We start from the raw sequence: 27,873 nt of genomic DNA on the forward strand, positions 1-27,873 counted from the left end.
CAAGTTCGGAACTTGGCAAATTTATCATTCTCTCTCACCGCTCCTGATATCAACTTTCCAAATGCTCAAAATCCCGCACCTCCACAGAACACCCCACAACCACAGATGCAACCCACTCATGCCCAACAATGCAACACATGCCACACTTCAAACAACACTCCACTACTCATTCCTGAACCACTGAACACCACAAACGACCACCTCCACAACACTCCCATCTACGTAGATACCGTGCCCCACTACACTCAACCAATCTCAAGTGCACCTGAGTCTGATGACAAGGACTCTGTTATCAGAAACTTGGCAGCAGAACTCAAGAAGTTGACCAGCCGGGTCCAGGCCATGGAAGGAAACAAAGGTATAGAGGGGCTGAATTATGAGGACCTCTACATTCAGCCAGATGTTGAACTTCCAGAGGGGTACTAACCTCCCAAGTTCGAAATGTTCGATGGCACGGGAGATCCCAGAGTCCATTTGAGGACATATTGTGATAAGCTGGTCGGAGTCGGAAGGAATGAGAAAATCCGTATGAAACTCTTCATGAGAAGTCTGAAGGGGGATGCTTTATCCTGGTACATCAGTCAGGACCCCAAGAAATGGACAAGCTGGGTAGGTATGGTATCGGATTTCATGGATAGGTTCCGATTCAATACAGAGAATGCACCGGATGTATTCTACATCCAGAATTTGAAGAAGAAGCCTACCGAGACATTCCACGAGTATGCTACTCATTGGAGATCAGAGGCTGCTAAGGTCAGGCCGGCCATAGAAGAGGAACAGATGAACAGATTCTTTGTCCGGGCTCAGGATCCACAATATTATGAGAGGTTGATGCTGATCGAGGGCCAGAAATTCTCCGTTATCATCAAGCTGGGAGAAAGAATTGAGGAAGGAATTAAGAATGGTATGGTTACTAATCTTGAAGCATTGCAGGCCACCAACAAGGCTTTACAGTCTGGTGGCACGTCCAATAAGAAGGATGTGAGTGCTGTGATGGTCGTACAGGGAGCCAAATCATCACTAAAATACCACACTTACCCGTCACCTCCACTTACATATCAGCCTATCCCGAATTACCAAGCACCCGCACCCTCTTACCAAAATCCACCACCCGTTTACCAATCATCTCCACCTCCCATATATCAACCCACTTCACCCAGATACTCTCAACATGCACCTATTTACCAAGCTTCTAATGTCCAACCCTCTCACTACCAATCACCTCCTACTCACCAAAATTTCCCTAGACCCAGACCAAATTTTGACCGTAGACCTCCCAGACAATATACAGCCATCGCTGAGCCAATTGACCAGCTGTATGAGAAACTTAAAGCTGCTGGTTACGTCTCCCCTATCCCTTCCATAACTTTAGAAAATCCTTCCCAATGGGTCAACCCTAATAAGACCTGTGCGTACCACTCCGGCATGAAGGGACATACTATTGACGAGTGCCGCTCGTTGAAGGACAAGATTCAAACTCTGATCGACAATAAGGTTATCGTAGCAAAGGAGCCTTCTCCTAATGTCCGCAACAACCCTCTGCCTGATCACAAAGGTGGAGACATTCACATGATCGAGATCGAAGATGGTTGGGAAACCAAGGGGTCGATAGGATCGATTGCTGAGGGCGATAAGCCAAAGAAACCAGCGGTCACGCTTAACCCAATTGTTGTGCAGAATCAGCCCTCCAAGGGCGATGAAGTAAATATGTCTATACCTCTCAAATTTGAAGCACCTTCTTCTGCAAAGGCTCCCGGACCAATTAAGGTTGAGTTTAAAGTCCCGAAGGCACCTGAACCTTTCGAAGTTGCTGTATTACCACCAAGGGTACCTATTCCTGTAGCAATGTCAGACATAACACCGTTCCACTCAAATGCCATACCATGGGATTACACAGCTGAAGCAAGGAGGAAAGGGAAGACCAAGACGGGAGAAGCAATTGTTGCGCAAGGTATGACCAGAACAGGCAGGGTTTACACTCTAGAGCACCTAGTTGAGTCAAGTAAGCAAGCCTCTAGACGGACTACTGAAACTGGGCCCGATGATCTTTCGAGGAAAATACAAGCTAAGGAGTATTCGGTCGTTGAGCAGTTGAACAAAACACCACCGCAAATCTCCATCCTAGCTCTTCTGCAGAGCTCTAACGCACACAAAAATGTCTTGATGAAGATATTGAGCAAAGCTTATGTGCCCAGCAACATAACTGGAGGCGAAATGGCAAATATGGTAGGGAAAATACTGGAAAGCCACAAAATCACCTTCCACGAAGATGAGCTGCCACCGGAAGGACTGAGTCACAACAAGGCCCTACACATCACCGTGCAATGAGAGGATCACTTCATCACTAGAGTCCTGATCGGCGGAGGATCCAGCCTCAACATCTGTTCGCTGATCACTCTCAGAACATTGGGAAAGAGCCTATACGAGATCAAAGATGGAGCCATCAATGTCAAAGCCTTCAATGGGTCCCAAAGGTCTACTATTAGAGAGATTATCCTATGCCTGCAAATGGGACCAACTTGGTTCGACATTGACTTTCAAGTGATAGATGTCCCAGCATCCTACAACTTGTTGTTGGGACGACCATGGATCCACGCCGTTGGAGCTGTAGCATCGACCCTGCATCAGGCAGTGAAGTTCGAATGGAATAGCCAAAAGGTGATTATTCATGGCGATGGTAGCAACCACATATATAGTCGCCAGACCATCCCAATAATTGGAGTCAGAAGGAGAATAGGCGGAGAAACATACCACCACATTGAAAGGGTCAACGCTGTAGACAAGGATAAATGGTGGGATAACAAGATTGAAAGTATCTTAAATTGGTGTGGGTACGAACCTGGAAAGGGACTCGGCAAAAACCTCCAGGGAATCACCAAACCCATGAAGCTGAAGAAACATGGTACTACATTTGGTTTGGGGTATGAAAACACTTAGGAGGAGTTCAATGATTGGTCGCCACCATGGCGCGGTCCCTACTATCCACTGGAGCATCTGATACCTCGCCTAGAGCATATTTTCTAGCCAGCAGACATCATATATGGATCAGAGGAAGATGAAGCATTGGCAGCCATGAAGAATTTGTTTCTGGAAGACGATAATATGGACTGCTGTGTTATTTTCGAGGAGGAAGGGGAGGAAGACCCTTCTATACAAGCTGTGAACCGAGGAGAACGCCTCAGCAATTGGTCAATCAAAACCACCAGGGCCCGAAAAGCTTCGGGCATTACTATTACTTGCCTTGATGATGAACCAACGTTTGTGACTTGCAACGAGACAACGCAACACAACACAACAAACGGATATGGATTCAGAAGAGGATGATATACCAGAAGAGGTCGTCAGAGAGGTTGAGAATTTTAAGAATAGGCCTAAGTCTAACTTGGATGAAACTGAGGTCGTTAATCTGGGAGATATAGAGAATATCAAAGAAACATGCATCAGTGTTCACCGGTCACCATCAGAAAAGAAAGAGTACACGGAATTCCTAAAGTAATATGAAGACATATTCGCCTGGTCGTATGATGATATGACTGGTCTCAGTACATCCATTGTAGCTCACAAACTGCCAACAGATCCAACATGTCCGCCAGTAAAGCAGAAGCTCAGGAAATTCATACTCGACATGAGTTTGAAAATCAAAGAAGAGGTTACCAAGCAAGTCAAAGCCAAGGTTCTTAGGGTAGTAGAGTATCCAACATGGTTAGCCAAGATCGTGCCAGTGCCAAAAAAGGATGGGAAAGTTGGAGTTTGTGTTGACTACCGGGATCTTAATCGGGTCAGTCCTAAAGACGACTTCCCCTTGTCGAACATACACATTCTAATTGACAATTGCGCCAAGCATGAGTTACAGTCTTTCGTTGATTGTTTTGCTGGGTATCATCAGATATGGATGGACGAGGAAGATGCAGAGAAAACGGCTTTCATCACACCATGGGGAATGTACTGTTACAAAATTATGCCATTCGGTTTGAAGACTGCTGGTGCCACCTACATGAGATCCATGCTACCATATTTCATGACATGATATACAAGGAGATCGAGGTATATGTGGATGACATCATCATCAAATCCAAGAAAGCCAGGGATCACATAGAAGACTTAAGAAAGTTCTTCAACAGTCTGAAGAGGTACAATCTGAAACTGAATCCCGCCAAGTGTGCATTCGGGGTTCCTACTGGTAAATTATTGGGTTTCATCGTGAGTCGTTGAGGAATAAAATTGGATCCGTCAAAGGTCAAATCTATCCAAGAATTGCCGCTGCCAAATAACAAGAAGGACGTGATGAGTTTCCTGGGGAGACTCAACTATATCAGCCGGTTCATAGCTCAGTCCACGGTCATTTGTGAACCTAGCTTTAAAATGTTGAAAAAGGACGCTGCCTCCAAGTGGACTGATGATTGTCAGAAAGCTTTTGACAGAATTAAGGAATACCTGTCAACGCCGCTGTTCTTGGTTCGACCTGAGCTAGGAAGACCCCTATTGCTTTACCTTGCGGTATTGGATGGAGCATTCGGTTGTGTTCTGGGACAACATGATAAAACAAGGAGAAAGGAGCAAGCCATCTACTATCTCAGTAAGAAGTTCACACCGTACAAGGCCCGGTATTCTCTTTTAGAACGCACTTGTTGTGCTCTGACTTGGATCGTGCAGAAGTTGAGGCATTACTTATGTGCTTACACTACTTATCCCATATCCAGAATGGACCCTTTGAAGTATATCTTCCAGAAACCCATGCCTACTGGTAAGCTCGCCAAGTGGCAAATCCTGCTAAGTGAATTTGACATTGTTTATGTGATCTAGAAAGCAATCAAAGGGCAAGCCTTGGCGGATCATCTCGCTGAGAATACCGTGGACGGAGAATACGAGCCCCTAAAAACGTATTTTTCCGATGAAGAGGTATCTTTCATAGGAGAAGATGTTGCAGAATCATATGATGGTTGGAGGTTGTTTTTCAACGGAGCTGCAAATTTCAAAGGAGTTGGCATAGGAACAGTCCTAGTATCAGAAACCGGCCAACACTACCCGGTATCCACCAAGCTCAGGTTCCCTTGCAGCAATAATATGGCCGAATATGAAGCCTGCATCTTGGGGCTCAAAATGGCCATTGACATGAACGTTCAGGAGTTGCTAGTGATTAGGGATTTAGACTTGCTCATACATCAGGTTCGAGAAGAGTGGGAAACCAAGAACTCTAAGATACTTCCCTACTTGCATCACATACAGGAGTTGAGGAAAAGGTTCACAAAGACAGAATTTCAGCACGTCCCCAGAGTCCAGAACGAGTTTGCTGATGCATTAGCTACTTTATCGTCCATGATCCAGCATCCAGATACAAATTTCATTGATCCCATCCCAGTAAAGATTCATGATCAGCTAGCTTATTGCGCCTACGTTGAGGAAGAAGCTGATGGAAACCATGGTTCCATGACATCAAGGAGCACCTGACAACAGCGGAATATCCAGAACTTGCCAACGCTACTCAGAAGCGCACACTTCGTAGGTTATCCAGCAACTTCTTTCACAGTGGAGGAATCCTGTACAGGAGGACTCCCGATTTGGGTTTACTAAGGTGTGTCGAAGCAAAAGAAGCATCCAGGCTATTGGACGAAGTGCATGCAGGGACCTGCGGGCCGCACATGAATGGTTTTGTCTTAGCAAAGAAGATACTCTGAGTAGGGTATTTTTGGATGACTATGGAAAGAGACTGTATCCAGTATGTTCGCAAATGCCATTGTTGTCTGATACATGCAGATATGATAAAGGTGCCTCCAAACGAGCTTACTGCAACAAGCTCACCATGGCCATTCGCAGCTTGGGGAATGGATATTATCGGACCTATCGATCCTGCCGCATCAAATGGGCATAGGTTCATCTTAGTGGCAATCGATTATCTTACCAAATGGGTCGATGCAGCATCATACAAGGCGGTCACTAAGAAGGTTGTGGCAGATTTCGTCCGCGACCGTATTGTTGGTCGGTTCGAAATTCCGGAATCAATCATCACCGATAATGGTTCCAATCTCAACAGCGACTTAATGAAAGCAATGTGTGAAACATTCAAGATCAAACACAAGAACTCTACAACCTACAGGCCTCAGATGAATGGAGTTGTGGAGGCAACCAACAAGAATATCAAGAAGATACTAAGGAAGATGGTCGAAAGGCACAAACAATGGCATGAGAAATTATCATTTGCCTTATTGGGATACCGCACCACAGTCCGCACATCGACCGGAGCAACTCCCTACAAGCTGGTTTATGGTACAGAGGCGGTCATCCTCGCTGAGGTAGAAATTCCCTCCTTAAGGATCATACAAGAAGCAGAGTTGGATGTTGCAGAATAGGTAAAAGGTCTCTACGAGCAGTTAGCCCTTATATAAGGGAAAAAGATGAATGTAGTTTGCCACGGTCAGTTGTATCAGAACAGAATGTCCAGAGCCTTCAACAAAAGAGTTAAGCCAAGGAAGTTTACACCGGGGCAGATGGTGTTGAAGAAAATATTCCCACATCAATATGAAGCCAAGGGGAAGTTCTCTCCCAATAGGCAGGGTCCGTACATGGTTCACCGGGTTCTAACTGGAGGAGCTCTTATTCTTGCAAAAATGGACGGAGAAATCTGGCCAAAGCCGATCAATTCAGATGTAGTAAACGATATTATGTGTAACCACTTATGATGCCCTCTATGATGTAATTTGAACTACGCCTGACCTGATTCCCATTTAAGACGGGATACGTAGGCAGCCCTATGGGTTCGGTCACAATTTAATAAAAATTCCATTTTCCCCGCTATTGGAACTGGGGCAGAATTTTGAGGAGGACCCTCAAAATTCCGAAGTTGATTTTAGTCCATGCATCGCCAAAAGCGCCAGCCTAGTAAACTAGGGTAGAATTTTGAGGAGGACCCTCAAAATTCCGAAGACGATTTTTTTAGTCATTCAGTACAGCCGTCAGAAATGTCCGCTCAACAAACTGGGGCAGAATTTTGAGGACCCTCGAAATTCCGAAGCGAAAGAGGTTGTGTTGTCTTGAACCACGTCGACGTCGTTGGTTTATCTAAAGAAAACTATTTTCGATTATATACTTACGTTATATTTACTAAATCATGCATAACTATTATCCGAATTGCTGTTATTTAGCGATGATACCCCAATGACACACAACGTCAAGAGCCCGGGGAAGACGAAGTAACCTTTTCCCCTTACAGAACTCACGATTTTTCTTTGTATGCATGAACTCGACTTGCAGTATCGTTAAGTATATTTATGTACGCATATTTTCCCAAGAATGCAACTTCTCAGAATCATCACTTGCCCGCAATTGCTATCCGTACACAATCTCCCCAACAGTCATATTGTCGTAATCGGCTATCAGCTAAGAGATCTTACTACTAATCATCCTTTTACATTCTTGCACTGCATAAGGCTACTTATCTGCCTTTCGAGACTAAGCTTTGTCTCCATCTGCATTTTGCATAAGGCTACTTTTCTGCCTTCCGAGGTTAAGCTCTACCTCTATCATCATCTATATAAGGCTACTTATCTGCCTTTCAAGACTAAGCCCTGTCTCCATCTACATAAGGCTACTCTATCTGCCTTTCGAGACTAAGCATTGTCTCCATCCTGCATGGTTGAAATATCGCCTCTTTACTTTTCTTGCACGACTGCAACATCGCCACCTTCATTTAAATTCTGTATCGGCTGAAAGATCGCCACCTTTTGCATTTCATGGGCTGAAAGATCGTCAACCTATTCAAAGGCATCATAGTTCGGAGGCACCATTTGCACGGCCCGAGAACATCATTTCATGGCCTGCGAATTTTTATTTACGCTCTTCATAGCCCGGGACGTCATGGTCCAAGGACGTCATCCTAACTGTCCAAAGACAACATTCATGGTCCAATGGGAACTTGCATCACGTTTAAATTTATGTGCAATCTACGCTGTATTGCCTACTTGCAGGTACACCAGCTAGCAAACGACCATCTCAGTAGTAGCGATCCCACTTCGGTTCTCACAGCCTATCAGACTTCAACTATCCTTCTCAACTTAGGCATTGCGTCCGTTCCTTTCAATAACTCTATCGGCATATTTCGCCGATGAATCCTGAACTACATATGGCCTGATTCATGTAAGACCAGGGATATATAGGCAGCTCAAGAGCCAGAGCTCGATCAGAATTCTTTGCAAATCGTCTCTTTCGGTCAAAATTGGCCATCATATATTTACCCGACAACTCTTTCATCCTTCCCGGGTAAAGAGGGGAAGCTGTTGATACCCAATTTATTCCTAGATATTTTTGTACCCAAAATACTTCTAAAATAGCATATATGTGCATATATCAGCACACCCAAGAGTTTTGGTATTTTTAATGATTTTTAAACCAATTTATTGCCTATTTTAATACCATAAAATCCAATAATTATTCCCAAAATTATTATTTTGTTGAATAACTTATTTTATCCTCATATTTACACCAAAATATAATTAAAGTGATTTTTGCACATTTGTACAAATTCATTTGGCATTTTTAAAGCTAAATTGCTTGCAATTATAGCCTATTTTGTAAATGATAGCATTTTATAATTATAAAATTAATCCCAGCATTTTTAAATTAATATTTATATAATATTTGTTTATCCAGTACTTTTAATTTGTTCTTAAAATCGTTATTGCTATTTTTATAAAACAAAATGGGAAAAGTGGCTATTTACAATCTAGCCTCAATTGTATTTCAATTTTAGCCAATCTAGCACCCCAATTTAACCCAACTCAACCCCAAAATTGAGCCCAAATTACCCAACCCAATTACCACTCTAACCCGACCCAGCACCTATTCAACCGACCCAGCCCAAAACCACTTTTAATCCCGGCCGTTGATCATTTAGATCAACGGCCACCGTTGCTTCTTACCTTTTTTAATCCAAACTACCCTAAACCCTACCTCATTCTTTCAGAGACGCCGCCTTTGAATCCCTTCTTTCTCTCAACTCTCTCTCAACTCACCTCAAATCCTAGCCGTCGCCTCTCATTGAAACACCTAATCCATGGCTTCCCAGGCTCATCGGAGGCCTATATTAGCCTCTCATGGCTTCTACATGCTCGTTTCTGAGGTCCAATGACCAGATCTTGAAAGATTTCGACCAAGACTTTGCTTGATGACTGTTCTCCGGTCGTCTTCAACCTTTGTCCGGCCAGTCATGGTTATCCGAGTTCGACCTTCGACTTTCCTACTTAAATCGATGGTTTTCAAAGCCTTCCTCATCACCTGGGTTTCTTACGAAACCCTAATCTCTAAGGTTCCTCCGATTTTATTTTAGATCTGCTCCGGATCTATGTGTGTTTTGAACTTTCTAAGCATTTTTTCTCGAAGTTTCTTTAATTTTGCTTTCAAAACTCTTTATTCTTCAACTAGGGTTTCATGTTAAGTTATTTCGAATCTCTTCTCTGATTCTCGACATGTCTTGCTGTGTTTTGCTTGTGTTGTTTTTATATTTGAGTTAGCATGTTGAAAACCCTAATTTTTGGAATTTTGTTTGAGTTTCTTAGTCTGTTTGTTTGTATTAGTTTGATTTACCTTGTTTACACCTGATTAGCGTTGAAAACCCTAATTTTGGGGGTTTATTTGAGATTCTGAATTCGCTTGTTTGTTTCACATGTTTATTGCCTCTAAACTCGACTAATTTTCAAAAACCCTAGTTCTTTGGGGTCTATTCGAGTCCCTTGAGTTTATTCGTGCAATTCGTCTGTCTGAAGTTGCTCAGCCTGATTCTTTTTGTTTCAGCATCTCTCTTCCTTATGTGATTCCTTTTTGTTCTGAGTTCCGACTATTTGTCAAACTCGACTGTGTTTTCAGAAAGGTTTTTACTTGATTCTTCGCATGTTTTTGATCTTTTCCTCTACTACTAAATCACTGAAACCTGACCTACGTGACTATCATGCTATGAATGCTTGCTCTATGCTATTACTGTATGTTGTTCCTTCTCGCCATAGCTTGGCCTCACATGCTTATTACTTGTGCACTTCATTTATATACTGAGTCCCTTCTGTGATTGATTTTCAAACTCGTGATTGATTTTCAAAACTTTTCCTTATGAAATTCTGATTTTTTACTCGCCCGTTAAGGGTTAATTGATTCTCTCTCTTTGTTTGGCCTTACCAGATCCCTTCCAAAATAAGTACATTCCTGTATTTAGACTTAATCCCTTACTATATGGTTTTACTGCTCCTTTTATGGTAACAATCATTCTGCCTACAAATTGATCTTCTTTCCTTATATTAATCCTATTAGTGTCCGTTTGAGTAATAATCCCTTGATTAAAGGGGAATACCTGTGTTAATTGATTCTGACTGTGTTTATTTTCATGTTTGTGTTGAAACCTTATTTGTTACCTTATTCTCTACTCGTTCTCAAAACTATAAATACATGTACCTCTTCTCTTTCAAAAAACAAGTTCAACACACAGCATAAGTCACCACTTCTTCGCTCAAATACACTTAGGTTTTCTAAAAAAACATTCGAGTTTTCTATGAACACATAAGCTCTCTTCTCTGATTGTGTTTTGGCTGCAAGTACCTTGCTTTTCTTTGTGCTTACTTTTTTGCAACTGGTATGTCTCTTTTTGTTTAAATTCTGCCCCCTCTCTTATGTGTTTATGCTTCAATCTTTTCTTTGTTTATTTTTACTGCTTTCTGCAAGCCTGTTATTCCTGCTCCTATATGAATCTCCATCCCTGAACCCTTTGTCTGTTGAGTTATGGTTCAGAAAATATGACAACCCTTGACATTGTTGTTCATGTATATGGACTGGACTCCCTGAGTCATAAACTCTTTCAATTCCCATTCCTTTTCCCCCTTATATGTATTCTGAGCTTGAGACCTTGGCCTGGCAGTGTCCTAATAACTGCCCAGACCATAGTCTGACCTTCAATAGGTCTGTGCTCTTATTTGTTGACTGAACAGGCTTGGTCAGGGGTGTGCCAGCCTACCTTGTGGCTAGGCATGACCACCAGCCTGCCATGGCATTCCCCAACCCCCTCTCTTGCACTTACACTCATTCTTAGAACCTAAGTTTTGACCCTCTCTTGTGAGCCTTGCTTTGGGATCCATGAGCTCCCTCTGAACTTGGACACCTGAGGGCTGGCTCTTCCACACTGCACTGTAACTCTTTCTAATTAACATCTTGGGTGTAAGCACTGCCTGGAGTTCCTGAAACTCCTTGGATATCTGGAACACCCTAGATAAGAGAAGGCTTTGGAAATCTGATCTTTGGAAGTTGGTTTATTTCATATTTCAGACATGGGGTCTGAATTAGGCTCTCCTTGGTTGGAATTTTTAGTTTCTGATATATTTCTTATCTTTTTCTTATTCATTTTCTTATTCATTCTGGTCTGTAATAATCTTGTAATAAACTGCTGGGGTGTTAGTGAAAAAGGGAGGGTCAGTCCTGCATGCAAAGGGGTAGATACCATGTTCATAGGGAATTATTATACTTCTGAAATTCTGCATCTCATGTAGATACCATGTTCATAGGGAATTACTATACTTCTGAAATTCTGCATCTCATGTAGATACCATGTTTAGGTTTTTCTGCACTTCATATAGATACCATGTCTATAAATCATTTTTGAAATTCTGCATATCATATAGGTAATATGCCTATAGGACTTCCTGCATTTTGCATATGCATTTGTCACTAGGCAAACCTGTTTATAAGATTTAAATAACTAAATGCATATAGATGACCTGCCTATAGGATTTCTGCATAACAATAACAACGCTTAATATCAGTAACGCCTAGAAAGCATGCTTATAGGAGCTGTCAACCAAACCTGAATCGTCAACTCGCTCATAAGCCTAAAATCAGTAGCAATAATGTTTAACGCCTGCAGATCTTATGTCCCTGTAATTTACAATTCTTTTTTCTGCAATCATTTTACTTTTTTATTTCTGAAACTAATAGATATCATACCTATAGGTTTCATTTAACACCTAGACAAACTTTAGGGTAAAAACTATAATTGCATCAGTTTTTGATAATTACAACCAGCAGGCAGGCCTAATTCGGACTTCTTATCTGAAAATATGTGATAAATCAGCCTGCCTTAATGTTTAAGTTTAATTCAGACCTAATCAGTACGTGTAAGACATGCTAAACTATATGATTTTCTCTGATTTAAGGAGGTTTGTTTGAGCCATATCTGCTTACTTGCTTTCCCAATTCTTGCTGTATATGTTTTGAATGTCACCTTAGAATTTTATCCTTTTTTAAAAAAACTGCAAAAGCCCCAGCTCCCTCCCCTTTAGGATTAGTAGTCTCATATGCCTCCGGGACTGATAGGATTGAGATGGGTAATAGCATGCAATAAGTAACGATACTATTCCGCGCTTTAATACCTTAACGGGATGGGAAGGGTCGATATGGATATGATGACTGGTGCGTTAATATCACGTGCGACCCCTCTTCTGAGGAGTGATTGCTAGATATTGCATTGATGTGATCCATATTATTCGTAAACCTAGGACCCCTCTCCCCTTATTTGCTTTCATCTCTTCTAGTGAAACCATTCAAATCTTTTTTTTCCATAAATTTCTGTCCTCTCTACTTACCTTCAAAAGTATTGCAATATTGTATGCAAGTCCTTATTTGAGCCTTGATTGTTTACTTGTAGAGTCACAATTGTAACATGGTCGGGACCACACTAGTGGATCTTGAGGGGTGCCTAACACCTTCCCTCGAGATAATTTCTAGCCCTTACCCGAACTCTGGTTTTCCAACTCAAACCCTTCTCAAAGTGTCCTAATGCTCTATAATCATTAGGTGGCGACTCTTCAAAATTCCAAAACCCAATTCTCGAAAGGGAATAGAGTTGTCCTCCCAATGTTGTATATCCGATTTCGACCCGTAGAAAAAGTGGGCGTCGACAGTGATATCAGTTGCTCTTTTTGGCCGTGATTTTTTCCCTTATTCAGAAGAGTTTCCATGTAAAATCTTGGTGTCCTTTTGCTGCATTTTTATTCTTGCTGATTCAACCATAACTTAATGGTCCGCGTTTATCACTAATATCGTGAATATTATTTTTCGGGATTATTCCCCTGTTGTTGTTATATAAGCTAGGGACCAAAATGTTGGCCCTTGTAAAAATAGAATCCGATAATAATATGCGACCTCTCGAGGCAGTAAGGGAGGTTTTTTCTTAGTGAGAATATAGGACGACAATATTAAGATCACTTGTTGATAAATATGACAGAGTACTAAATTCCTTTCTTGATCATGTGATCTGCTTTATTCCAAAAGAGGAATTTGAACCAAAGTTAGTCATGTATCAACCAAACGACAAGAAGCTTCCAAATTCTGTGGTACCTCCTCGCCCTCCTTGTCGGTGTATATATATTGTGGACTTGATTTCAACAGCATGTCTATGAGGATATATTCTCAAAAAAAAGATTTCACTTTTCTCAAATCCAAAGTAGGATTTCAAAATCTTTGGTTGTATAGGAAAATATCATTCTAGCTGTATATATTTCTTTTCCCTTAAGCATATACATTGTTTTCAAGGGGGATATTATGAAATATATTTTTGTTCATATCGAAATCTAATAAAGAGATAAGTTGCTATAAATGGATTCAGTACAAAGTAGAGTTGACTATACATCGCCGCTAAACAGGGGCTGATCTAGGATTCCAAGCAAGTTCTGAGTTCTCAACCTAGAGTTTTTTTTTTTTTTTTTGCTTATTGGGTTTTGAATAAATTATTTATACATATCAAGTGGATTTTTACAAATACGTACAAGATATGGGTTAAAATTACTGTGATATGCTGAACCCGTAACTTCAACGGTAGATCTGCCTCTGCCCCTGCCTCTAACCTATACAAACAGGAGAAGTTATTCCCGAAAGTGAAAACTGCTATAAACACACAACTTAGTACATTAACCAACTAGATCAAAGAAAAAAACTAAGAAAGAAGCAAGAAAAAAATTCCAAAGATCGAGTAATTAACAATCGAGTTGAACTTTAGCTAGTGATATATGACTTGTAAGTTCTGGGAATATTTTAAAGATGATGATTATATTCTTTTGACTTTCAGCTTGAGTATGTAATGATACTTTAGAATCAAGGTAGATAAGGCATACAATATGCTCTTATCATACAAGTGATCAAGAACAATCCACCAATTCTTCTAGCAATTTTCACCCTTTATTCTTTTACAACTAACATACAAATTCTGAGGCCTCTCTATATAGTTTCATGGTAGGTTCAGGTTTCTCACAACAAAATAAAGCCTGAAATTCACTTCAGAAACCTTCATTATTTCTTGTAGCCTTCACAACTTCTTTTACTTTTAACCAAACGCTATAAATCTTGGCATTTTGCCAAACACATTATTTCTTGAACATACGAACAATATGGATATGGTGATGAAGTTGGGAGCAATAAGCCCTGTGGTGATATTCAGCAAGAGTAGTTGTTGCATTTCTCATAGCATCGAAACCCTAATCCGTAGTTTTGGAGCAAACCCTACAGCTTACGAGCTCGATAGACATCCAAATGGGAAGCAAATGGAGAAGGCACTAATTGAACTAGGGTGTCAGCCAAGTGTGCCAGCAATTTTTATAGGGAATGAGTTGGTTGGTGGTTCTAATGAGATCATGAGCCTTAATGTGAGAAGCAAGCTGAAACAATTGCTCATTAGGGCTAATGCCATTTGGGTATAAAAATTAATGACTAGCTAGTAGCAATTCTACGAGTTTTGATAATAAATATCAACCATTTATAGAGAGTCTTCTAGCTTCGGACTGTTCTTTTTCTCCTATTTTGCTTATTGATGCATGTACTAATAATGTTATACAATTACAGTTATAGTTGTTTTCTTTATGTATTGCACTTTAATCCAATGTATTCAAGATATGTTATATACACTACATGCAGTGTGTGGTTACATATATGTGTTGTGTTTTATCATTTTTACAACTCATTTTGAGATTGAGCATTGTCTACTATATGAACTAAATAATATCAAGCTCTTAATAATGATACCGTACATAATTTCTCATCAAACAACTCTAATTCATGAGCAAGAAAGACATGGGAGAGATAATGATATCATGTTCTGATCATGCTCCATTGTTAGTCTATGCTGTCTCAATTAATTCTGAATATGTAAAGTATTTTAAATTTCTCGCAATGAATACAACCAAGATAAAATATAGAAATATAAAGAAAGAAAATGCTTTTGTTGAGAGTCAAACTCAAGAACTCCACTTACTAAGTGGGCGGTCTACCAGTTGAGCTATAAGAAACTTTTTTAAAGTATAGTTACAAATGGTAAATACAATGTATATGTTTCTTATGTCCGCGTAATGGACTCAACGATAATATGAATGAAATCTTCCAGCCATCAATAGGATGATTTGTCATTTTCTCTTTTAGCAATGGCAGGGGAATGTGTTCCGATTTGCAAAAAGGCATATAGGAGAAAAAAGGAATCTACTCGAACTTGTAAACAAATAATGCAATAATCAATTGTTCTTGTCAAGCATCATAAAGACATGCATTATCCAGTTAAAAGTTATTTTATTTATAAAAAAGATGTGATAAAGTAATTTATAGAGTTGTAATTGATTTTCATAATTTAAAAGTCAAAATTAATCAAAATTAGGGTCACTCCAAATTTACAGTTTTTCTACTTTACACTTTTGATTTAACAAAACATATTTACTACTAGTATTTTATTCCCGTAGACATATAAAATTTATTAAGTTTAATTCATATAAAATTTGGATGGAATCTTAGTTTTATTTGGGTTAAATAATTAATTTGAGCTTTATAAGTTAAATTAGTCCATTTTATTATTTTCAAGCCCAATGTCCATTTCATCTTAAGGCCCAGACTCATGCCGTGTGTCAAGTGACATGACATATCTAGTCAAACTGCAAGGCAAAAAGATGACGCCACGTGTTAAATGATGTGGCAATTCAAGTCAAAAGCCAAGAACCAACTACAGGTCGCCAAGTGGCTAAAATGACATGAGCCAATCAGAATCAAGCAAGAGAGTTCATATGTAGCTGGATTATACATCCTCTACAATTATAAACAAAGGGGTTACATAACTCTCTAGACATTCAAAGTTGGAGAAGAACACGCCGCAATTGGTGAAGGCATCCACAAACAGAGAGATCAATCATCAAGTGCTTAGTTCTTCAATAAAGGAGTGATCAACGAAGTTCTTTCCGGAGATCAACCCGTAATAACAAAGTGTTGATCGACGTTCTTGGCGATTAAGTACATCACAAGGAGGTCTGCATCATCCTACATTCGAGAAAGACGCTTCTATTGTTTCATCAAAATTTGTTCGCAATAAATTTTTGTAATACAAAAATAAACTGCAACAAAAATAATATGAAGAAAAAGTAATTTTATTGATAAATATTTGTGAGTACAATTCTATATATCCCTTGATTCTCCTCTATGAAATTCTACGTGGTTCGAGGGCTTGAGAAACATCTTTCTCGAATGTAGGACGATGCAGACCTCCTTGTGATATATTTAATCGCCAAGAACGTCGAGCAGCACTTTGTTGTTTCGGGTTGATCTTCAGAAAGAACTCCGTTGACCACTCCTTTGTCGAAGAACTATGCACTTGATGATTGATCTTTGTGTTTGTGGATGACTTCACCAATTGCAGAATGTTCTTCTCCAATTCTGAATGTCCCTAAAGAGTTATGTAACCCCTCTATTATAGTTGTACACTACTAGAAATTCGGGTTTTAGCGACCACAAAAAGCGACCAACGTTGGTCTGTTTATGCAAAATACCGACCAAAACCAGTCCAAACAGGCCTGGTCGCTATTTTAGTGGTCGCTTTTTGTATACCGACCAAAGTTGATCGCTAATTACCGACCAAAGTTGGTCATATATTAATTTCAAAAAAAATATTGCAAAAAAAAAACGACCAAAGTTGGTCGGTATTTTAATTATGTAATCAAAAGATTCACCGTTTGGGAATCGAAGCAGGGTGTGAACTGTGGCAGGATACTATTCTACCACTAGACCATTGGTGCATTTTATTTTAAGATTGTCTTTTTATTTATTTATACTCATTAATTATATTTTTACACGAAAATAACTGACCAAAGTTGGTCGGTTTTTTAAAATGACAGATAGATTTTACCGACCAAAGTTGGTAGGTTTTTTTAATATTAATTATTATTTATTTTAATTGCAAAAATCGACCAAAGTTGGTCGATTTCTTGAAAAATAAATTTCACGGGACTCAAAAATAGTTTCCTGCATTTTTGCGCCAAAGAAAACCAACCAAAGTTGGTCGGTTTCGTAAAAAAAAATTAAAAATTAAAATATTTTGAAAAACCGACCAAAGTGGTCGGTTTTTGCCGAATTTCTAGTAGTGTGGTAGAGGGTGGACAGTCCAGCTACATATGAACTCTCTTGCTTGATTCTGATTGGCTCATGTCATTTTAGCCACATGGCGACCTGTGGTTGGTTCTTACTTTTTTGACTTGGATTGTCACATCATTTAATACATGGCGTCATCTTGTTGGCTTGCAATTTGACTAGATATGTCATGTCATTTGACACATGGCATGAGTCTAAGCCTTAAGATGAAATAGGTCTTTGGCTTGAAAATAATAAAATGGACTAATGTTGACTTGTAAAGCCCAAATTAATTATTTAACCCAATTGAATTTAATCCAAATTTTGTATGGATTAGACCCAATAAATTTTATATGTCTACAGATACCCCCTACTTCAAGGCTTGTCGGGGTGTAGGCTTGCTGAAACGAACAACGAGACTTGATGTACCAGTGAATGTTGATATTTTTGTTTCAGCACTTAAGGTGACTTCTACCGGTCAAATCTGAACTTTTTTACAGTTGCACATTTATGTGAAGTGCTAAATACAAACTCCAAGCAAAATTTAACCTTCCAATACTTTGGTTGTAGAATACGTGTGTGCAATATAATTTAGTTTAGAAGTAGCAATTGTAAATTATAGTAATGGAAAACTCTTGCAAATTGTTAGACAATTTTCTATGTTAGTCCCACGTTAGGCCTCTTTCCTGTTTTACCAAAAGCAAATAAGGAAAAATATTTCTTGATCTTGTAGGACAAGGCAACGTTTTTTCCTCCTAGGATTCTAACTCCTTATTTTGTTCACTTATAACTCATACTTTATTAGATCCCTATAAAATGAGGACCAAGACAACTAGTTTTCCATAACAATTGAATATCAAGCTCCTCTGTCAAACTATATCGAAGCACCAAAATTGATACTAGAACCCATGCTGAACTAGACTGGTGTGTTGCTTCTGATGTCCTTTTTTATGTCAAACTGAAGTGTCATGGGGTTGAATCGTCATACTATTGGCACTATATCTAAAAAAACTTTGTGTTGTTAGCATCGAAGATTTCCAAATATTTTTCTTTTGGAGGCTTTTGTGGGAGTACCAACGGCCTTTGATATCCCTAAGGAGATGCACGAGATCCGTATATGATTTGCAGCAAAACACGTGTCTCTTTGTTGTGGCCTGGCGAGAGAGACATATGAAGTGTTCTTTCAACCTTGGCGTTGAAATCCCTACTCTTGGAGGCTTGGAGAGACAATATTTCATCATTGGCGAGCCAACATATACCACATAGCATCATTGTAGGTTGACGAAGAAGACAACTGGAGTAGGCCATTCCAACTTCGGCGAGCAAACCATTAGCGCGTCTTTGCAAAATATTTATTTCTCAATGCAGGAGCAATAAAATCACAAGCCGCTTCATTCTAAAGAATCATAACACTAGGGGATGGAACATATACAAAATTCAATACCAAATTCTTTGAGGATTAGCCGCAATAATATTTTGAAACTGATAAGCATGTCCAGCGTTTTAACTTTACAGCATTGTACAATCTCGCCAAAAGATTGATTCTCAAGCTAGAAGTGTCTGAATCATGATCTGTTTGTGCCGTTGGAAAGAAATCTCTGACACCCGTCGTACTAGAAAATTTCATAGCAGTATATCCCTCATAATGGCTGCAATAATATTCTGAAGTTTCTCCTGATGTCTCCCGTACTTGCAATCCAGCTTTGCGCACTCTTGTTGAAAAATTCATATCTCGAGATAGGAGACTCCAAATTGCAATCCGTTTATGATTTTAGAAAGTAAACTCATAGATCTGAAAAACATATGAATTTAACGGCAGAACTCCTTTCGAGCTGGAAAAAAAAAATTCTCAAAATCCACCTAGCTGCAATAACTTTCAGATTCGTGTAGTTCCGGCGAAAAAAATAGTATTTTGAGCTAGAAGACTCCAAATTGCAATCCGTTTGCACTGTTAAAAAGTAAAACCATCTGCAACACATGTGAATTTCATGGCCGAACTCTTTTCGAGTTGGAAACAAAAAATTCTCAAATTCCACCTAGCTGCAGTAACTTTCAGATTCATGTAGTTCCACAACAAAAATCGTATCTTCAGCTAGGAGCCTCTGAATCACAAACGGATTGTTTTGTTGGAGACTAGACATCCAAATATACAACATATAAAATGTTTGGGGTAGAACGTCTTCCGTATAGACCACAGTAGTTTTCTAAAGTTGATCTCTTCATCCGTTGAGATCGCTTCCCATCTCTGAGCTGTCTTATGAATATTGTTGTATTCTTGAAATTGACTCTACAGTCTTGAATATAGTAACTTTAGCTATTGTGCTTCACAAATCTTATTTCTTTATTTATTTCTTTTGCAGACTTGCAAAGAATTTTAACGAGTCCAGATATCAGTCTGAGATGTTATACAAATGCGGACTCACTCCTTCACCAACTGTTGCACTTGATTTGTTGACGGTCTTGAAGTTTATCAATGGCGGCTTCCATGGTGATTGAAGGTTTTTCAAGAGAGATGACTTTTTATATATGAGGCATTGAGGATAGTGTATTAAAATGTGGAGACGTCATATTGACTTGGAAGAAGCATTCAAGACGAGTCGGCCACAAAGCCTAGTTTACAATCATTTTCATGACTTAGACTTTTGTATAGGAAAAAGTCTAATTCATTTTGTCTCTATATTTTTTGATGTATCAACTTTTGTACTATTGACGCAATAAAATATCTTTTATACTTCAAAGCAAATCATCTTTTTTCCTCATAGGTATGTGCATCTACACTTGGAAGAATTAATGTAATGATCCGAAGATGCCAAACTTTTTTTTTAAACCTCATGCGACTGAACTTAGAATAAAACTCTAAGCTTCCTACATATCTCGGTGCAGAGGATCAAGTCATAACGTAGTTCATAGGGGTGAGTTTTTGTTTTTTTTTCTTTTTTTCCTTTTTTATCTCCTAATTTTTTTTACCTAGGTCGCCTCTCGCGAGGTTTTCAACTTAGCGGACTTTTTTTTTGGGCCGTATAATTTAGACTCATGTGGGCCAGGAGTGTAGCAACGTGTAGTTTAGGCTCATGCATCAAGAAGCATCATGACTTGCATTTTAGGCTCGTACGTCGAGGTGTGTCGGTGACTTTCATGGGAAGTACTGCTTCAGAAATTGTCCGTTGATCGGACCAACTCTAAGACCATCCTTATCAATGATTGTCTGTGCGCCACTTGAATAGGCTTCTTTCACAACATATGGCCCATCCCATTTTGAGGTAAACTTGTCGCCTATGTGTTTGTTGAGAGGATTATGGGTCGTCGAACAGCTAAGACTAAGTTTCCCACTTGGAATGATCGTGGCCGCACTTTCTTGTTGAAGGCTCTAGCTAGTCGAGCTTGATAACACTCCAATTTTTGTTGCGCTTCTAATCTTTTCTCATCCAATGCCTCTAACTCTACTAGGTGAAGTTTAACATTCTCTTCATACTTGAGTCCTTCTTGGATTGCGATCCGCAATAATGGAATTTGTTGCTCCAACGGAAGGACTGCTTCCACGCCATATACAAAGAGTAAGGAGTTACTTGTGTAGCAATTCTAAAGGTTGTCCGGTATGCCCACAAAGCTTCACCAATTTTCTCATGCCAGTTTCTCTTGTTCTTTGCAACAACTTTCTTCAAAAGGTTAACAAGCGTCTTGTTAAAAGCTTCAGCAAGTCTGTTGGTGGGTGCATTATAAATTAAAGACTTATGTTGCTTAAAACCGCACTTCTCGCACAGACTCTTCACGAGCTTGTTGTCAAATGGCATTCCATTATCAGTGATTAAGTATCTTGGTATGTCGTACCTAAAAATTATATATGATTTGATAAAATCGACAACAGTTTCTTTTTTCACCTCCTTGAGTGGAACAGCTTCAGCCCATTTAGAGAAGTAGCATATAGCGGCCAATATGTACATCTGTCCCTTTGATGACTTTGGAAGTGGTCCAACAACGTCAAGTCCCCATGTATCAAAAGGGACAGATGTACCTTTTGAGAAACGTCTTCCTCGACGTACGAGCCTAAGCTGCAAGTCATGACGCTCCTTGATGCATGAGCCTAAACTGCACATTGCTATACTCCTGGCCCGCATGAGTCAAAGTTGTGTATGGCCAAAAAAACAAAACAAAAGTCTGCTAGGTTGAAAACCTTGCAAAAGGCAGCCTAAGCAAAAATTAGGATATAAAAAAAAAGAACTCACCCTTCTGAACTACTTTATGACTTGATCCTTTTCATCGAGGTACGTAGGAAACTTAAAGTTTCATTCTAAGTTCAGTCGCATGAGTTTTTAAAAAATAAAAATTTGGCATCATCGGATCATCACATAAATTCTTCAAGTGTAGAGGTACATATCTATGAGGAAAAGAAGACGATTTGCGTTAAAGTACGAAAGATGTTTTAGTGCTTCAATAGTACAAAAGGTGATCCATCCAAAAATGTAGAGACAAAAGGAACTAGACATTTTTCTGTACAAAAGCCTAAATCATAAGGATGATTATAAACTAGGCTTTGTTGCTGATGTGTCTTAAATGCTTTTCCGAGTCTATATGACGTCTTCACATCTGATACACCATTCCCGATGTACGTCTCTCACGTTCAGTAGTTGTGACGATCTCTTGACCATGGGTCCTGTTGTTATGCCTCGAGCAGGATGTTGCTTCTCTTGTGCAAGTGTTGGTTAAAGGTCCCATATGTGAGAAGTTGTTTCTTTTTAGAAAAAATCTTCAATCATCGTGGGAGACGCCATTTATAAATTTCAAGACTATCAACAATTCAAGTGCAACAATTGGCGAACGAGTGGCTTTGCAAGATGATCTACTATAATAATTCTTTCTTTCTCATAGAGATTTTGCATGCTCAAAACTTCAACATATCCGCATCCTGTATGACATCTCAGTCGGATATTCGGACGCTTTGAGCTCCTTTGCGAGTCTGCAAAAGGAATCGAAGAGATAAGATTTGTGAAGCATGGTAGTCAAAGTAACTACATCCAAGATTTTAAAGTCAATTTCAACAAGAAAAAAACACATTCGCAGGATCATAGAGATGGAAAGCGAGCTCAACCGACAACAGGATCAACTTTGAAAAAACTATTGTCGTCCGTTTCAAAGATGTTATGCCCATAACAATTTGTATGTTGTATATTTGAATGTCTATTTTCCAAAAACACAGACCATTTGCAATTTGGAGGCCCCTAGCTCAAGATACTATTTCTTTCGCCGGAACTACACGAATCTGAAAGTTACTGCAACTAGGTGGATTTTGAGAATTTTTTGTTTCCAGCTCGAAAGACGTTTTGGCATGAAATTAATATATGTTTTAGCTCTATGAGTTTACTTTCTAACCACATAAACTAATTGCAATTTAGAGTCTCCTAGCTTGAGATATAAATTCTTTAACAAGAGTGCGCAAAGCTGGATTGCAAGTACGACAGACATTAGGAGCAAATTCAGAATATTATTGCAGCCATTATGACGGGAATACTTCCATGAACATTTCATGTGTGATATGTGTTAGAGTTTTCTTTCCAATTGCACAAACGGATCGCAATTCGGACACTCCTAGCTCGAGATATCAATCTTTTGGCGAGACTGTACAGTGCCGTAAAGTTAAAATGCTGGACATTCTTATCAGCTTCAATAAATTATTGCGGCTAATCCTCAAAGAATTTGGTACTGAATTTTTTATATGTTCCATCTCCTCGTGTTATGATTCTTTAGAAAGAAGAGTCTTGTAATTTCATTGCTACTTCATTGAGAAATAAATATTTTTGCAGAGACCCGCTAAGGGTTTGCTCGCCGAAGTGGGAAAAGCCTACTCCAATTGTCTTCTGCATCAACTTGCAATGATGCGATGTAGTACATGTTGGCTCGCCAGTGATGAAATATTATCTATCCAAGCCACCAAGAGTAGAGATTTTGTCGCCGAGGTTGAAAGGACATTTCATATGTCTCTCTCGCCAGGACGCAACAAAGAGACATGTGTTTTGCTGCAAATCATATAGGCATCTCGTGCATCTCCTTAGGGATATCAAAGACCGTTGTACTCGCAAAATCCTGCAAAAGAAAAATATTTGGAAATCCTCGATGCTAACAATGCGAAGTTTTTATAGATACAGTGCAAATAGCACGATGATTCAGCATCATGGCACTTCAGTTTGACATTAAAAAAAAGACATCGGAAGCAGCACAACAGTCTAGTTCACACTACAAAAAAAAGGCCTAATTGCGGGGGTTATTTTTAAGGTTTGTGGCGGTTTAAAACCCCCGCAATACGTTGTTGCGGCAGTCATTAAAACCCCCACAATAAGAGTCGTCGCAATTGTTTTGCGGCAGTTATTTGCTGACCGCCAGAACTAAGTAGTGGGGGTTACTTCGCGGCGGTTGACCCCCGCAGATTTAAAACTTAATTTTTTAAAAATAATTTTCAGCTACGAATTGCGACGATTGTAAACCTCCGCAATATAATTTTTATTCTTTTTTATTAGCTTATATTTTAAGCTCCAGTCAGTCATAACCTTATTGAATTTTTTAATTCATATATTATTGACAAAATTACTAATTAAGTTGTAAATCATAATCAAAGCAAAAAATATATATTTAAAAGTAAAAAGATATCGATAACATATCATAAAATCACAAAACGTTATCATAAAATATCATTAGTTTTTAAAACTAAATTGTCAACATTAAGTAGCATCACTCAAAAACTATTTTAAACACAAAACATTCACTCCAACAATCTAACATCAGCTTCAACCACACAATTACATCGTCACAATTAATTATCTAAGACAATTACAATAAAATCAATGGTTGCCTCTAGAATTACTATCACCACATGATCTTCTTGCGTCCATTGGCAAAAAGGGTCCACTGTCCGCATCACTTGGCTGCATAAAAAAATAAAGTATAAAAATCATGTCAGAATCAGAAATTGCAGTAACTGTAGGTTCTACTAAATAATGTAAGCAAATAAGTGCAACACTTCAAGCTTCGTTTGTACTTAAATATCAAATTTAGATCAACATTGCAGTCTTTTTTTTTATTGGACTGAGAAAAAAGATGTTTGTGCATCCTATTAGAAAGTGAGACTAATTCATGCTAGAATCAGAAAGAAAAATATAATAGTGGGAGAGAGAGGAGTTATACAAAGAAAACAGATACACATACAAGAATTGTACTAATCTAAGCCACTCTATCTTTGCAAATAGACAAATTAAAGTGAAAAAAATTTGAAGAACTTTACTTACTGTTGTAGGAGAAATCGTCGAAGGAGAATCAAAGAACCCCACAAACTGTTCTGGTAAAGTCCCTTCTTTCATTATCATATATGCCTTGAAAGCATTCATCATTTGATTGTGAGCATTCATCATTTGATTATGGTTATGTTGACATTGGGACGAACATGAACCTTCAATACTTGAAGAACTTGTACCACCAAAACGAGGTCTTACTTGTTTAAAAACTTTACTAGGGACAGGGCCTAATCCCAAACACCTTACCCTTCCAGAGTGCTCTTTTCCTAGCACCTTACCAACGGCATCATTTGGCGAAATTTGAGACTCGTCTATGGTGCTTTCGCTCAAAGCTAACTCAATTTTTTCCTACACATACAAAACTCATTGTCACAACTAAACTAACAGGAATGCATTTGTCTAGTGTCAAAATATACATATCTTAATCCGCATAACCATATATACCTTGACACGCCTACCTGTTTCCAATCTAGGCTTAGTTTGATAGGATTCGATTCATTTTAGTAATGAACAAAACAAATAGGATTGATTATGTATCACAATTTCATCACTACATCGAAGGCTTTTTTGTAAATATATTGATAAGATAGCTTGGTATCCAAACATAAAGAATTATGATCCTTCTTGTGTACATAAGAAATTGGGTGGGTATAGGGCATATAACAAAAAGGGTTTCCTCGATCATAAAATAAAAAAAGAAAAAGCAGACAGGAAGAGTTTGATTCTTTAAACAAGCAGGTTTTGGCTTCTTTTTTAGCACCCTAATTGCATTTAGATTCCAGGAAACTATGCACAGGTAGCAAGTAGAAGAAGTAGGCAGGACATGACAAGGATGTCAATCATGTAAAACCATATAGTAACGAGGAGATGAGGCACTCTTGAGCAACCCAAGACAATAGACAACTTTAACTGCAACACACATTAAATAGAACTTAAATGTTGAGTAAACTTCAATTATCTAGCATACTCATTAGTCCTCATGATTTGTTTCTTAAGATAAGCTATGAATTCACAAAAACTTACGCATATTTCTTTTACTTCTTCATTAACATATACTCCATCTTCATTCTTATGAGTAGCAATGTATATTTGTGCTCGTCCAGGCATTTGTCCAGTCTGAGCTATCTATAAATACAAAATCAAATTCAGAATTAGTTACTACTTAGAAATAATTACATAGAAAGTTAATTTACTCACCATTTCAGCCCTTCTCGTAGCGTTGGCTTTGGAACCACCTGTGTGTGGAATCTTCTGTTTTTTTCTATTTTCAGCATTTCTTTTACGCATTTCCTTATAAAAAATATACTTGAAACTCAATTAGAAGAACAAACAATAATATAATTATAAAGACTAGAAGAAGCAGTTGCATAAGTACCTTTGTTGAATCTTTATATTGGTAATCAACAAAAGAAATCCATTGATCTGGCGGAATTCCATCCGGCACATTATGAATAATCTCAGCTCTACTTTTAAGTGGGTCTTCAGATGCACTCCACAAGTTAAGCATATTTGCAGCCCATTTCTTTCCAATAGATTTATAAACATGTTGTCGTGCAACTGACTCGGTTGTCTTAAAAAAGAACTTGGGCTTAAAGAATAAAACATTGGTTAGCATGTCTATTAAATGCAAGTATAAAGTTCAAAGATAAAATAGAGATATAGTTGTCTTTCTCCAAAATAAAACAGTGATATAGTTCTAAGAATGTAGAGCTTATACCTTTATAATTTTATCGAAGACGTGGTTGAAGTATGAGATAGGTAAACTCGACCATTTCTCACAGTGGATAGGAAATAAAGTGCAGTCACATGCTAAAATTCCACAAAATCCTGAAAGAAGGCCGCGTGCATCTCCAAATGGTTCATCCAGGTAATCAAAATCAACCACAATACGTTCTTCACACGTTAAATATTGCACTTCATTAACTTTCACTTTGAGTTTCTTGATATTTTCTTTTGAATCTGTATAAGAAAAGAGATCAGTTGAATCCATGAGAGAGATGAACCAACTAAAACAAGAAACTTCTGATGTTTTAGCCATGTTTTTCTTTTTGGACAAAAGGATACAAGAATCAAAATAGGGCTCGACCAGACAATTTGCCGCTCTTTTATAGCTTATATAAAATGTCACTATATAGTTGAATTTTTCAAAGAAAAGACGAGCATGCAGGGAAAACCTTCTAATTACTGCAATTGCATCACAAAATTGAAAGTAACCAACTTTCAGGTAAGGTCTAGAGGGACTTAGAAGGGACTGCTGAATATGTACTAATAGTCAAAATTATTTACCTATTGTGTTTACAGTCCAATGGCTCCCAGAACGCTTTCTAGATAAGGCTTGAACTGTTGGACCTTGCATGAAACTTTAACTTGCGGCAAAAAATTTTGGTCTTGAACAGCAATCTCCATTGCTCAAAGTTTTCAAATTTGGCTTCTCATGTGGGTGGAGTCTTTTAATATGGATTAATTTTGAATAAAGAAGCAATACAAGAAGCACAACTACGTCCCCAAGTTATTGCATGACGCGCGCTTGGTTGCTTCTAATTCTATTTTCTACCTATTTAAATTGAATGATCTGCTGCATAAAAAAGGGAGATAGATATATATATATATAGAGAGAGAGAGAGAGAGAGAAAATGAAAGTCATGATTCAAGAGAAAAAATTAAGGAGATAAAAAAAGGAATGAACAAAAGGGCAAGTGCAGGCAGTTCGTGAAAGCAAGTGGAGATGGAAGAAGCTCTAGTATCAATTTCGGTGCTTCGATCCAATTTGACCGAGGAGCTTGATATTCAATTGTGATATAAAACTAGTTGGCTTGATCCTCTTTTTATAGGAATCTAACAAAGTATGAGCTATAAGTGAACAAAACAAGGAGTTAGAATCCTAGGAGGAAACAATGTTGCCTTGTCCTACAATGTCAAGAAATATTTTTCCTTGTTTGCTTTTGGTAAAAAAAGAAAGAGGCCTAACGTGGGACTAACATGGAAAATTGTCTAACAATTTTCAAGAGTTTTCCATTACTATAATTTACAATTGCTACTTCCAAACTAAAGTACATTGCACACACGTGTTCTACAACCAAAGTATTGGAAGGTTAATTTTTGTTTGGAGTTCGTATTTAGTACTTCACATAAATGTGAAACTATATAAAAGTTCATATTTGACTAGCAGAAGTCACCACAAGTGCTAAAACAAAAATAT

General features: G+C 38.6%; 2 protein-coding genes across 2 annotated transcripts; one reads left to right on the top strand and one right to left on the bottom strand.

Moving 5' to 3' along the window:
* The first annotated feature begins 14,408 nt into the window (after positions 1-14,408).
* On the top strand, positions 14,409-14,717 carry LOC104213983 (monothiol glutaredoxin-S1-like). The gene has a single exon (XM_009763568.2). The coding sequence runs from the start codon at positions 14,409-14,411 to the stop codon at positions 14,715-14,717; it is 309 nt and encodes a 102-aa protein (XP_009761870.1).
* A 9,507-nt stretch (positions 14,718-24,224) lies between these two features.
* Positions 24,225-26,712, bottom strand: LOC138889241 (uncharacterized). The gene is made up of 7 exons (XM_070172519.1): positions 26,454-26,712; positions 26,050-26,291; positions 25,872-25,964; positions 25,698-25,799; positions 25,503-25,583; positions 24,669-25,022; positions 24,225-24,308 (listed from the first exon to the last, which is right to left on the bottom strand). The coding sequence occupies exons 1-7, from the start codon at positions 26,710-26,712 to the stop codon at positions 24,225-24,227; spliced, it is 1,215 nt and encodes a 404-aa protein (XP_070028620.1).
* Positions 26,713-27,873: the final 1,161 nt, after the last annotated feature.

Source organism: Nicotiana sylvestris, chromosome 4 (genome assembly GCF_000393655.2).
Source record: "Nicotiana sylvestris chromosome 4, ASM39365v2, whole genome shotgun sequence".
NCBI lineage: Eukaryota > Viridiplantae > Streptophyta > Magnoliopsida > Solanales > Solanaceae > Nicotiana > Nicotiana sylvestris.

Excerpts from the sequence above, each read along its gene's own strand:
- LOC104213983 (XM_009763568.2), top strand. The coding sequence starts at position 14,409 with ATGGATATGGTGATGAAGTTGGGAGCAATAAGCCCTGTGGTGATATTC.
- LOC138889241 (XM_070172519.1), bottom strand. The coding sequence starts at position 26,712 with ATGGCTAAAACATCAGAAGTTTCTTGTTTTAGTTGGTTCATCTCTCTC. Across the intron at positions 25,584-25,697 it reads AAGAAGTAAAAGAAATATGC|TTAAAGTTGTCTATTGTCTT; the intron begins GTAAGTTTTTGT and ends TGTGTGTTGCAG. Across the intron at positions 25,023-25,502 it reads TTTACATGATTGACATCCTT|GAAAAAATTGAGTTAGCTTT; the intron begins GTCATGTCCTGC and ends TTGTATGTGTAG.